Here is a 14,580-nt window from a genome sequence, read left to right on the forward strand (position 1 = left end):
CATAATTCGTAGGGAGTTTTTGATAGGGATGGTCTTATTAGGACCCTATTCATGATGTAGCAAGCCGTATTTATGGCTTCGGCCCAAAAATACTTGGGTAGACTATGTTCATTTAACATCGTTCTTGCCATTTCTTGTAAGTTTCGATTTTTTCTTTCAACTACTCCATTTTGTTGGGGATTCCTCGGAGTGGAGAAGTTGTGATTGTATCCATTAATTTCACAAAAATTTTGAAAGTTATGGTTTTGAAATTCGCCACCGTGATCACTCCGAATTGATGAAATCATGAAACCTTTTTCGTTTTGAGTGAGTTTACAAAATTTAGAGAAACACTTGAAGCAATCACTTTTGTAAGCTAAGAAATAGGTCCAAGTGTATCTAGTATAGTCATCCACAATTACAAATGCATATTTGCTTCCTCCTAGACTTGTCGTGTCAATTGGTCCAAATAAGTCCAAATGAATCAATTGTAATGGTTTAGTGGTGCTAATTTGAGATTTTGGTTTGAAACTAGTTTTTATTTGTTTACCTAGTTGACATGCATCGCATACTTTGTCCTTAATAAACTTTATATTTGGAATTCCTCGCACTAATTCTCTAGATGAGATCTTAGATATTAGTTTCATGTTTGCATGGCCTAGTCTCCTATGCCAAAGCCAAACATCATGATTTAAAGCGGAGAAGCACATTTCATTACTTAGTTCATCAAGGTTGATGGTGTAGACATTATTTTATTTTAATGCAATCATAGTTATGTTATGGTTTGATTTTTCAATAATACACACATTTGATTCAAATCTAACGATATAACCTTTATCGCATAATTGACTAACACTCAAGAGATTATGTTTCAATCCATCAACTAGTAAGACATCATCAATAGAAAAATTTAATTTGTTACCTATGGTTCCCTTGCCAATGATTTTGCCTTGGTTGTTGTCTCCGAAGGTGACGTACCCTTCTTCTTTGCTAGTGAGCATAGAGAAATGAGATGGATCTCCAGTCATATGTCTTGAGCATCCACTATCTAGATACCATCTCTTGCTCCTAGCTTGTGATGGTGTATGTTTCTACAATAAGGGATTATTTTTAGGTACCCATTTTCTTTTGGGTGCCTTAAAAACTGATTTAACTTGTTCATCATATTGCATAGAATTGATCATGGTTCCTTTAGGAACCCAAATTAGTTTGTTCGGACTAATTTTCTTGAATGGACATTTATAAGTTTTATGTCCATATTTGTAACAAAAGTTGTAATTGCTTTGGTGCCGAACATGTAAGATGGGGCCTTTAATAAAGGTGGTTGGATTTTGGTGAGTACTTCTCACAAATCCGATTCCACTTCTTTTAGGAACGTGACCCTTATTTGTAAGGATCATGTTCAAAGATTTGCTACCAACCTCGAATTTCTTCAAGGTGTCCTTAAGTAGCAAGTTCTCCTTTTGGAGAGATTCTAGATCATGGCATTTTATACATGGAGCTAAACTATCATGATATTCAATTTTTAATTTATCGATATCACAAGTGAGACAATCATGCTCCTTTTTTAGCAATTTGTATTTTCTACTAATTGTCTTACATTCATCAAATAACTCATGGAAAGCATTTAATAATTCATGGTAAGGTAAATCTGCATCAATTAAATCTGTTACCTCTTCTCCGATGGCCATTAGGGCGTAATGAGCAACTTGCTCGGTGTTGGACTCCTCTTCTTCGGACGCACTTGAATCATCCCACGTTGCCTTGAGCGCCTTCTTCTTTGATGTTCTCTTTTTGGCTTGAGGACAATCGTTCTTGTAATGTCCCAGTTTTTTGCACTCATAGCAAATCACTTGGTCCTTCTTGTGTTCGAATTTATTTTTTGTATTATTTTTAAATTTATTCTTTCTTAAATATTTTTTAAATTTTTGAGTCAAAAGTGCAATGTCATTGTCACTATCATCATCACTTGATGTTCCTTTCAAGTGGTCTTCTTGTGATGTGAGTGCCATATCCTTCCTGTTCTTTGGAAGGGGGTTCTCGAGCTCGTCATGAGCTTGACATGTCATTTCGTAGGTCATTAGAGACCCAATTAGTTCTTCAAGAGGGAATGTCTTAAGGTCTTTGGCTTCTTGAATTGCCGTAACTTTTGGATCCCAACTTTTAGGGAGGGATCTTAAGATTTTAGTTACTAGTTCAAAGTTAGTAAAATCTTTACCAAGAGCTTTGAGTCTATTGATGACATCCGTGAACCGGGTGTATATGTCTCCGATGGACTCACTTGGTTTCATTCGGAAAAGTTCGTAAGAGTGCACAAGGATGTTGATTTTGGACTCTTTCACTCGACTAGTGCCTTCATGAGTGACATCGAGAGTTCTCCAAATATCAAAAGCCGAATCACAAATTGAAACACGATTAAATTCATTTTTGTCTAGTGCACAAAACAAGGCATTCATAGCCTTTGCGTTTAAAGCAAAAACCTTCTTCTCCGATTCATTCCATTCGCTCATCGGAAGAGAAGATTTTTGAAATCCGTTTTCAACAATAGTCCAAAGCTCGAAATCCATGGAAATGAGGAAGATCCTCATACGAGTCTTCCAATAAGTATAATCCGACCCATTAAACAAGGGTAGACGTGTGATAGAATGACCCTCATGTATGCCGGAGAAAGCCATCTCTCTTGGGTATCAAACCAAATATGAGAGTGAGCCTAGCTCTGATACCAATTGTTAGGATCTGAGCGGCACTAAGAGGGGGGGTGAATTAGTGCAGCGGTAAAGTACGATAAACTTTTAACGATTTAAACACTTTCGGAAACTTCGTACGATAAAAGCAATATTTCGTTTGAAACCGTTTCGATTGCATTTTAACTTGAAGAGATACGTAAAGACAAAGAAGTAGAGCATTAAAGTGCAAATGGTTTGTAGTAATATAAATGACAATAAGTAAATGCAAACCAGAGATCACGCCGATTTTAAAGTGGTTCGGTCAAATGACCTACATCCACTTGCGAGGCCCCTCTTCGATGAGGCTCCTACCTTCCACTAGCAAATTTCTTGAAGGGGAAGGGTAAATACCCCTCTTACAACTTTTTACAAGCGGTTCACTCTCTTACAGATTTTCAGCAAGAAAGAAGGAGGTGAACACTAGCAAATTGAAAACAAGACTAGCTAAGACTTTTCTAAGACCTTTCTCTCAATCAATTGCTTCTCAAAAAGTTATAATCTCAGCTGAGATTTGAGGGGTATTTATAGGCCTCAAGAGGATTCAAATTTGGGCTCCAAAATTTGAATCCTCTTTGGTTCCCGATGCTGGCGGTGCCACCGCCTGTCAGTTTATGACACTGACAGTGGACTGGCGGTGCCACTGCCCAGCCAAGCGGTGCCACCGCCCAGCTCTCGGGTGCTGGGTAATGCCATCGCCCAGCCCAGGTGGTGCCACCGCCCAACTCTCGGGTGCTGAGCGGTGCAACCGCCCAATCTGGCGGTGCCACCGCCAGACCCTTCGGTTCACTGGTTGGGCTTTAAATTTAGCCCAAACCAAGTCTAATTTTGGGCCAAGTTGGCCCCTAACCAGGATATAGGATTATCTCTTAATCCTAATCCTAATTACAAGTGAACTACATAACTAAAAACATCCTAAGCAAGTTTTCAACCGCGAACGTCGAGTCTTGTTCCGGCGAGCTTTCCGACGAACTTCTTTCGACGGACTCCCAGCAAGCTCCCGATCTTGTGATGACTTTAACGAGTAGCCGAGCCTTCTCGGTGATCTCCGTGAACCTCCGACGATCTCTTCGGCGAACTTCCGAAAATTCCGACAGGTTCCCGATTTCTTCTCGGTTGGTTCCGGTAGCATCTCCGACGATTCTTCGGACTCTTAAACGTCCATCGAACTTGACTCCGGTATTCTTGCTTTGTGTTTTCTGGTTATTGTAGTTAATCCTGCACACTTAACTCAATAATATGAATTAGATCAATTAACCCATCAATTGATTTTATCATCAAAATCCGAGATTCAACATGGGCCTGATAGTACCATGCCCAGTATACGATATTTGGGATATTAGATGGATGAGGAATAATAGATACATGGTAACTGAGGACAGACATGTCCAATGGATTATATTATCCTATATCGTTTGGGGAATATGACGTAATGACCTAGTACATCCATAGTCGATGAGTCGAGTGAATTAATATGAAGATAATAATTCACTAAGCTAGAAGGAGTTCTGACAAGTATAACTCACGGCCAACTCGATATTGGGCCTAGAGGGTCACACACATATAGTAGATATTGCAACAAGTAGAGGTTCAGGTATGAGATATCCATCGGAGTCCTTTTCTTATTGGATATCCAATAAGCCCCTGAATTATTAGATATCCAATAAGCCCCTGAATTATTGGATCATCTGGATGAGATCCAATAAGAGCAAATAAGAGATTATTGGACAAAGATCCACTAATCTAAGAGGATTGGGTAATTTGATGGAGATCAAATACCCAATAGGGCAAGATCCACTTGGGTTAAGTGCTAGTCATAGGTGTCCTACAAACCAATCATATGAGTGATGGCACGTATGACTTAACACACAATCTTTTTTACTTATTATTATTATTTGACATTTTATCATTTTATATTGCTTATTGCATAAATATATAGTGATGTCCATGGATCTATGCAATGCAAATCGGATCGTGATGAGATCACGATAATAAGACCAATTTGTCTTTAAACACAGATCCTAAATAATCTCAATCATAGGTTACTCGAGAGGGACATCGAGGTAACCAAATAGACTAGTGTACTGTATACCCATCCATATGATGGATGCAGCTGGTCTCATAGCTGCTCATGTGGGGACACTAGGGATATAATGCAGGTGCTCATTGGAGAATTAGTTCACTGATTAATCCGCTCATGGAATGTTGGATGGTTGATGATGCTTTATTATCAGACAGTGATTCCGTCGTCCTAGTGGTATATCTAGTCCTTTGACTTGAAATACCAAGGATGTTCTGTATGAGTACTCCACTCTTTGATACCAAACTTATAGGTTTGGAAGTTTCAGATCTAGCACAACTGATTATCGGGAGTGGTAGCCAACCTTACGAGGGCTATTGAGTGTCGATAGAGGATCATCCGCTCTTGATGTTATGAAGTACTCATATAGATTATCGTGATGTATCTATAGTCCCTCATCCATCTAATATCCAAGAGATCGTATACCGGGCATGGTGCTGTCAGGCCCATATAGTTTCTACATGAGTTTCAATTTAATTGGATTCTCCCAGAGAACTCTTTTTCTTTCAATCCGAATGACCCTAACCAAGGATTTGTTTAAGTAAGAATATATAGGATATAGATCATAACAATCAAAGAGTGGTATATCTAGTCCTTAGACTTGAGATTCCAAGGATATCCCAGTGGTATATCTTCGCCCATTGAAAGAAGATCATTAGTGGACGCTGGTCGCCTCAATAGAGGAGGAATCAGGAGTAGACATAGATCACGATAATCGAACTACTATAAATTTGGTGTGTATCTTCTTTTTGTTCTTCATTACTATTATTTTTTCTACTTTAACTGCTTATTACATTTACTCTAAGTTATACACACTTCGATATCATTTTCGATACGGTTTTATTGAATCAAGCTTTTTCAAATCATTGAAGTTTTCTGAATCGATATCGTTTTCCGAAAAGCACTAATTCACCCCCTCTTAGTGCTAATTTCAATCCTAACAATACTCACAAAATTGATTCCTTCCTTTTACGTATATGATTTTTATTAGCAAGAATCATGTTTAATGATTTGCTATCAATTTTAAAATTTTCTAATGTTTATTATAATAATAAATTTTCTTTTTTTTTAATGAATCTAACTCTTCACATTTAGGAGTTAATATGTAATTGTCATATTCATTTATCAAGTTTACCAGAGAGAGAAACATGATCCTTTTTTAGCAATTTATATTTCTTACCAATTAATCTAAATTCACATATATATCATGAAATGCATCAAGTAATTCATTTCTTATCACCGCTTGACACAGCTTGGGAGACTGTGTTCTAGTAGTACCACCACCAGTTTGGGTGGTACCACCACCTAACTGTGGCGGTACCATCGTCGGGTTTTTTAATAAATTACAATTCATACTTTCTAACTCACAAGTGGTACCATCTCTTGGCCTGACAGTGCCACCGCTTGGCCCAACCTCAGGTCATTGAATTGGCCTTCCAATTGGCCCAATTCAATCTTTATTTAGGCTTAATGGGCTCTTAATCAAGTTGGCATAATTACACCTAAGACCAACTCAATTAAACACTTACACTAATTTGATCAAGACACAACAATTATAATCATAAAGTCTATGTTATCTAGCATATCATTAGTTCATTTGGCATTTCATCAGAACTTCTGGCATGTCGTCCTTTCCTTCGGTGTATTGCCCGATCCATCGGCATATTGACCTCCCACAACATCCGATCTTCTTGGCGCAATACCTGATCCTTCTAGCCCGATGCTTGATCTTTGACATGATAAACTCCGACCCAATATTTGATTCTCCTACTTCAATCGATTTGTCTTTCCATAATCGAAGTTTGTCCTGTGTCACTTTTCTCAAACGCTCATTAGTTCATAAACTCATCAATTGATTTCATCATCAAAATCCAGGATTCAATAAGAGAAACTAGAGATTGGTCCCATCGACCTTGAATACTATAAGGAAGATTCACAATTGATGATAGAATAGGTTGAAGCAAAGAAGAACTAAGAGAATTGTTTACTTGATGAGGTAGGAAATTCTGTCCTTCACGTTTCATCACTAAGGCAATAGAAGAAGAGGAACAACATCCCCAAAAGGAGGAAGATCTGCCTTCGTCAGAACATGGTGGAAGGAGTTAGATAATATTGACTCAGACTACTTGAGAAATAAGAGACATTCAACCATCACAATCGTTTATCCAATATGCAAAGGTAAAGGGGAAGGCAGCAATATTAGCTGCACCATGAGAAAGAATCAACTTGGGTGATGAGACACATTGTCAATTACATTTAGTAATCTGCTCACTTGTTGACATGATAGTGACATGGACAATAGTGCCTCGACCAATGATAGTAACGATGCCGAAAAATCGATGATCTCGTATATTAAGTTTGAGGGTCGTGCATCGACCGAGGAGCAGTATTTTACATATGCCACCCTTGATACAAATCATGGGGCTTGAGGAAGTAGTCATCAAGTTGACACACGAAAGGGAAAAGAGAAGGTAATGGATGATTTTGAGCAAACGCAATAGAGGCTACATGATGTAGATTCATAGCGAAGCTTATTATATTCCCAACCATCATATTATGGAAGATCTTACAGCCAACAATAGTATAATAATAGTTGGTCATTCTTCTCCAAGCAACAATACGATGATCAGTTTTATGATACAAAGCAATAAGTTAGTGGCAAAAGTAGAAGTTTTGACGTTCTCCAACCTCCGCACCAATACATTTCACAATCGTACTTACCATAGAAGCTGCCTCATACATGTGTGGTTTACAACAATCAGACTATGACTATCACCACATTGATGCACTAGTGGCATATAGTGTATCAGTATACTAAGTCGTGGGATCAATTTTAGAATTGAGTTCGACAAACATGCCATATTGATTATGCAGATATATAGGATCGAGGACCTTGATCCACCACTCATGGAGTCTCATTGTTCTTTTTTTGGTAAAACTAGTATATCCATCGATCGATCTATTTTTTATTTGATTCATTTGAAACTTAAAGTTTAACTCGTAACCTAATAATTCAAATTATTTCTTTTTAGATAATTTAACATCAACGAAAGAATAATCCTAAACGTGCCACAAAACTACTCCTTAAAGCTCGAAAAAGATGTATATTACTATTCCTTCCTAATTTAGAATATTTTAATAAAATTATACTAAATTTATATTGACTTCCAACTTAAAAACCCTAATCTATTTTTTTTTTATAGATAATTTTAGATATCTTTCTGTGTCATCGGCATGCACCACCATGCCAATTATAGATCGGTTGAACCTTCTTTATGATAATATTTTTAATGTTGAATAATAAAAGTTGAAATGAGCTTGAATTCTATATGATCGTTTTGTAACTCTCAGATTAAAAGGAGTATTTTATATTATCGAACTATATATCGTTTAGGATTTAGATAATTGGAAAAGAACACTAAAACAAAAGTAGCTGTTGAGCTGGATATTTGTAACCATTAAAAAAAGAATGGATAGGAAAATATGTTCGTGAATAAATGCACTTTTTTAAGATGAAACTGTTTTATGATAAGTCGTGCCAAGAAGGAGATTTGTCAAATTGCTTTTAGTTTGACTAATGACATTGTTATAGATAGATACCAATAACAAAAAGGACCAAGCAAAAGGGACGAAAAGGCAACCGCTAAAGAGAGCAGTAATGTCCCCTCTCAGATATATGACTTGTATTCTTTTCAACAAATAAACATGCGTCGTTGTACATTATCGAGTTATAAAACGTTAGGAGTAAGTCAAAAGGGTTTATGTGAGTTCTGAGCCGAGTTTTGGAGTTTCAAGGTGCCATTATTTAGCTTACTTTCCCAGGTGCCGTTGCAGATATGATATTCTTCGACTTATGAGGTAGATGGAGGGCTTCAGTCCTTTGAGTGCTTGGTCTGCCTCTGGAACTCTATGAGGTAGATGGAGGGCTTCAGTCCTTCGAGTGCTTGGTCTGCTTGGTCTGCCTCTGGAACTCTACAACTTGCTTGTTTACTTGTTGAATATCATTTGTGTAACATATAATAGCTTAATGTTAATTACTCTCAGATAGTCAAGCCGAAATAATAGAAGCTTTACCGTTTGCAGTTTTCCCGATAAGCCCCAATAATTGGGAGCATATTCTCCCAAGATATGATTGACTACTACAGCTGATGAACAAGCAGTAGCAGACTTCAGATCCATCAGAAAAATAGCCTCCAATTCACAAATTCCCTTGAAACACTAAATGAAAGGAAGCAACAATAATCAATGGCAGATACCAACACAGTAACCACAAAAGAAATGTAATTTCTCAGCTGTTGCAATAACATCAATTCTATTGTCCTTTTCATATTAGCGTTTTTCTTTGATCATCATCATCATCTTTGGCAAGCTTTTCGATCAGTAGTTCCATCATCATTTTATACATAGGCATATAATGATCATTTATCATAGTTCTCGAAAGCCTAATCTTACTATACAGATATCTTGGGGATTCATAGATCCCAACATTCTTTTCATCCATTATGACATTCTCCGTTGGATCAGACTCTGAAGTTTGCAACACCACCATATGCATGATTCTCCCGGGAGGGTAAAACTGGTGCGTTTCGAATGCAACTGCTGAAATTTGCTGCTTGTTAGCTTGCAGCACTGCATTTTCCTCATCCATTATTTTTTTTACAGCAGCCACTACATCCTCCTGACCGTCACCAACAGTAGAGTCAGATTGCTCATTGATTTCCTTTTCCAATTGAAACCATAAATCACCATCTGTCAATTGATCAACAGCAGAAGCACCACCAACTTGATCTTGTTGTATTAGCTCCTCTTTCTCTGTTTCCTCATCGTCTGAATCTTTGGAACTATCAAATTGTGGTTCATTCACCATCTCATTGTCGCAATAATCAACACTAATTTTCTCTGAATTTCTTTGTGGTGCAGATGGCAGAATAGGTTCCTTCTCTTTAGTGACTGTGCCAATAGCACGACGCCGTGCACCCATGCATGTCCAAGAGGAGAATGATGACTGGCTTCTAGCAACTGCTTGTGCAACATATTGTGCACGTTTAACCATAACCTAGTAAGAACCAAGAAAGTCATAACCTCAATAAAACTGATAGTCTAAGACCCCAACTAATGAAGCATGACACAAAATTTAGTCAGATTATAGCAATTCAAATGGTTTAAATAATGCAAGTGCACAATTGCTCAAGATTGAAAGAAGAAACTGCATGAGGTGGTAAATAATTGATCAGTTTGCTGAAAAGATAGTCCAAGAAATGGAAATGGAAGATCGCGTTTTATGACTGAAAGAGAAAGGAAAATGACTAACAAAACACGTGAATAGATAAGTGATATCAGTAATATTTGTTGATAGACAAGTATGAGAAGTGGACTAAAGCTATCATTCATTAGCAAGCAGGTAACAGATTGTCAAGCATAAACCATAGTTGTAAAAAATGTTGTATCAGAGTTACCAAACTCCCAGACCATACAATTCCAAAGTATGCTGCAACATGCATCAATCAAATCACTATTTCTACACATTCTGTGTAACTTGAGCTCTTATTACCTACTTTCACATATTATAAGATGCTTTACAAGCACAAAACCTAAACTTTCTCTGATATATATATTCATCTACCAGTTCAATGTATAAGTCAACAGATGACATTTAATTCATACAATCTGAGACGACCATCAAACAGTGATTCCAGTCACAAAGTCTATCTACTTTCCATATTGCATGATAAATATGATTCATCACTATGCTCTTGGAAACTTTAGAAACTATAACTTTCTTATATTATAAAACTGCAGTGTTCATATATATCTTACCTGAGTTTTGCTGGATACAGGCCGAAGTAGAGCACCAGCACCTGCAACCTTAGCCCTTGCACTAGAAATGGATGGCAAATGAGATCCTAGGGCAGATGCGGAGCGATAAATAACATTTAAGATTCTAGTACGCTGTATTTGATCTCTCAAATCATTTAACCATGATGATGCCGTCACCTAAATGAAGTTGACAAAATAAATATATAGTTATAAAATAGAAGATCAGCAGGAATAACATCAGTGGTGCTGGAAAGTCCTCACAGCAAATATTCAAAACAAGTAAATTGCAATGTGAGAACCTTGTACATCAATAGGATGGTTTATCTTGAATCACAGTTTTAACATTAGGTTCCATAATCAGCATTGTTCAAGGACAACTTGATTATCTTGTAACTTGAACATTCATTGGCTTGTCTACATGCAAAAAGAAATTAAATATTTGCATGACATGGTATAGATGTAGACAACTCAAAAACAGTGTTGTGCATGAACTTGATGTGATCAGATTGATTTGTGTCAGGCTTCCTTTCAGGCTAGATAGAGAAAATTTTCACATTACTGTCCAGCCATGTACCTAGCTGCTGGTCACTTTCACTTTCCTGTATCAGCGATGTACAACCGAATGAGTTCTAAAGAACATACCTTAATATTGGTGTTAAACAAATAGATGTAAATATACTAGAAAAGCACATGCCTATACTGGAAAAGACTACGTCAACAAGATCTCATGCTAAAAACTTTTACTTTGCCAAAATATAATACAATTCACATATCAAAAAAGCAACATTTAAAGCAGGTATTCCAACAGAATCTGAAGATACTTTCTAGGATTATGGGAGTAATTAGACATTGCTCAACAACAATCATGTCTGAGACTCGGTACAAATTTGCTAAACTAGATAATAAACCAGTAGATAACAAACCAGTGACAAAAGTATGATTGGTCTAGCAGACTAAACAAATACAAAATGCACATGCCATTTTCATCTTATCATCAAGGCCAGAAATATTATATAATAAATAGAAAAACTATGACTACCTCAGAAAACTAGATCACGACTACTAAACTAGATTCGACTAAATAAAGGACTCGATGATACCTCAGACCGAAGATCATCTATGGAAGCAGTTGAAAATGTTGGAACCAGGTCTGAGCCATTGACAACCGTAGTAATGAAGTCCTTGCCAGACTCCGCCAACTCCCATGTCATGCAAGCAGCTGGCATATAAAAAAAAAAAGAATTTAACAATGAAACTGCAATTACTAAGCATAATCTTGTATTATTCTCTGATTTTTCACAGGCCAAAATAAATTTATCATATGTTTATATCTTGACATCAAAGAGTCAGCATGGATCAGCTTGGGAGCTAAAGCTCCAGAGAACAGAGATCCATGGATGCTTCGACAAACATTTTGTATACGATTATCAACACAAAATTTCATTCACCAAAATTCTAGCCAAGATAGATTTAAATCCTAGTATGCTGGTGGGTGAAGATAAGCCAAAGTGTCCAATTGATAAAATTTGTTCCATCAACAAGGTGCAACCACAAAAAAATGCAAAGGTCCTAGCAATTTATTTGTAATAAAAATTATCTTTCACTGGAACCTCTACTTTGAAACAAAGATCATAATATGCAAAAATCATTCATGGTTACTAGCAAAGTGATGAGATGCTCTGTCTAGACCTGAATCGGAACCAAACCAGCATGGCAGTTTGCCAGTTCCAAACTGAACAGGAATCGGCCCTAGGGGGTTCGGTTTCGGTTCCTGGTTTTGGAAAATCGGAACTGATGGTTCCTAAACCGACAGTTCAGGTTTTGGATTGAATTGCTGATTCACAATTTTTTAAAAAAACTAAAAAGGCTTGATCAAACGAGCTTAACCGATCGTTGGGCTGACCATTTGAGCCCAAACAGTCCAACGATCGATTGTTAGGGGCAAATGACTAGTTTGCCCCTCCCAAAGTCATATAATGGTTATTTTCAAGGGTATTTTGATCATTTCATAATTAAAAAAATAAAATAAAATGACAAATTTACCCCTTTCAACAGCTAAATAACTAATTTTGGGGGCATTTTAGGGATGAAAAAACTCTAAAACCTATAAATACCACCTAACCTATCATTCTTCCTTACACATTTGATTAAGCATTCATAAGACTCTCTTTAGCTCTTTTACGCTCTCTTACGCTCTTTGATCACACTCTTTAAGCTCTCTCCCTGATTTTGATGGCAAGCGGAAACCATCACTTCACCGAGAAGAGTTTTGGAAGTTTGACTATAGTAATTCAAGAAATCTAGCACATTATCATCAAGATGAAGGAATTCAATATAGGAGCCAAAGTAAAGGCGAACATCTTGAAGCTTCATTTCAAGAAGGTCCGAAATATCGATGGCTCCTTCCATGTCATCTGCAATTACTACGGCCAGATTTTCAAATTCAACTGAAGTGGATATAGAACCTTTCAGAAGCATCTTCAAAAGAAAGAAAAATCCAATAAAAAAAATCAAACACAAATTTCCAAGTACCCCACTAATCCTACTTTTTATTTTTCCGTTGAAAAAATTTGCAAAGAATTATCTAGATTTATTTCTGTCGAACAATGTTTTTTAGTTTTGGTAAAAAAAAGTCGATTTTATTGATTATTGTCAAAACGTTTAGAATCTCGCTGCCAATGTATTCCTCGAACTACTCTTACCCACGTTGTATATAATCTTTTTAAAAAAGGAAAAAGGGTTTTACAAAAGTTATTTTGAGCTTTTGACGGTCGTGTTTCTATTTATTCTGATATTTGGAGTAACAAATACACTCCTCTAGGGGTACCACTTATTATTGGATTGATAATCAATTGGATCATGCAAAAATGAATTATTGCTTTTAGAGTTTTTGATGAACGACATACTACCGATAACATCTATAAAATGATAAAAACTATTTTAGAATGAATTTTTTTTTTAATTGGTTTTGACAATGCATTTGCAAATACCGCTTGTATTCCTGAACTAGAAGAAGTGTAACAACCAACTTTTGGTGGTGTTTTTCCAATATTAGGTGTTCTTGCCGTGTTTTACATTTATGTGTACAATATATGATGTCTTGAAAATTTTCTTTCTCCAATTAAGCAAGCAATTTCATACTTGTGAGGTCATCCACAAATAATAAGAGTGGGCTAGATTTTGCAAATTAAATGGAAAAAGACCCAAAAGATTTCCTAAGGACGTTCGTACCCGATTTAATTCTACCTATGAATTCTTTTAATGAATATTTTTTAATATAAAGAATTATTATGTACTTTTATTGCAAATAATGTTAGACAATTTATATCCACAACAATGACAAGTCTGTGTCAAAATTTTACTTATACTTTATGTGGTTTTTATTATCCTACTGCTTATATATTTTTAATTGTTTGTTTTATATGCAGTGCCCGAGATTCACACACACTAATTACAAATAGCAAGCCAATAAAAGTACAAATAATATATATATGTTACCCTCACTTCATAATATAATTTGTGATACCTATACTTAATAAATATAATAAATGATATGCTCATATTTTCAACCTTTAAGATTGAAGTACATGCTTTCCAAAAATATCATTCTCGGTATTCTATATAATGTTAGCTAAGCATGCATAAGCTTTAATGTTTACGTTAAGTATAGTGCAAGAAGCCAAAATGTGCTAGCGAACTTGAATATGAGGTTCAATTATGGTAATAAGCGTACATATAGTGACTAGAAGTGATGATTGAATTGTAATCGATGTTAAGTGAATCTTAAGACCTAAATAAGTTTTAACCAAGGATTGAAATATAGTACCATACCGGAGTTTCGACATTCGTTCGATACAGTACGGTACTGTATACCGAGCGGTATACCGTTTGGTATGCCGAAGCGACGTTGCCTCTCTTCTCCCCAAGTGGGGCGACGTCGCCTCTCTCTCTCTCTCTCTCTCTCTATATATATATATATAT

General features: G+C 36.4%; 1 protein-coding gene across 1 annotated transcript in view; it reads right to left on the bottom strand.

The window, feature by feature from the left end:
• Positions 1 to 9,046: 9,046 nt before the first annotated feature.
• Positions 9,047 to 14,580, bottom strand: part of LOC135595141 (uncharacterized) — a 51,382-nt gene continuing 45,848 nt past the window's right edge. The window contains exons 5-7 of the mRNA XM_065085663.1: positions 11,700 to 11,818; positions 10,600 to 10,776; positions 9,047 to 9,838 (exon numbers count right to left, since the gene is read on the bottom strand). Coding sequence (XP_064941735.1) covers positions 9,107 to 9,838; positions 10,600 to 10,776; positions 11,700 to 11,818 — 1,028 coding nt within the window. The 3' untranslated portion in view covers positions 9,047 to 9,106. The remainder of the gene's footprint in view (positions 9,839 to 10,599; positions 10,777 to 11,699; positions 11,819 to 14,580) is intronic.

This window comes from Musa acuminata, chromosome BXJ1-10 (assembly GCF_036884655.1).
Source record: "Musa acuminata AAA Group cultivar baxijiao chromosome BXJ1-10, Cavendish_Baxijiao_AAA, whole genome shotgun sequence".
NCBI lineage: Eukaryota > Viridiplantae > Streptophyta > Magnoliopsida > Zingiberales > Musaceae > Musa > Musa acuminata.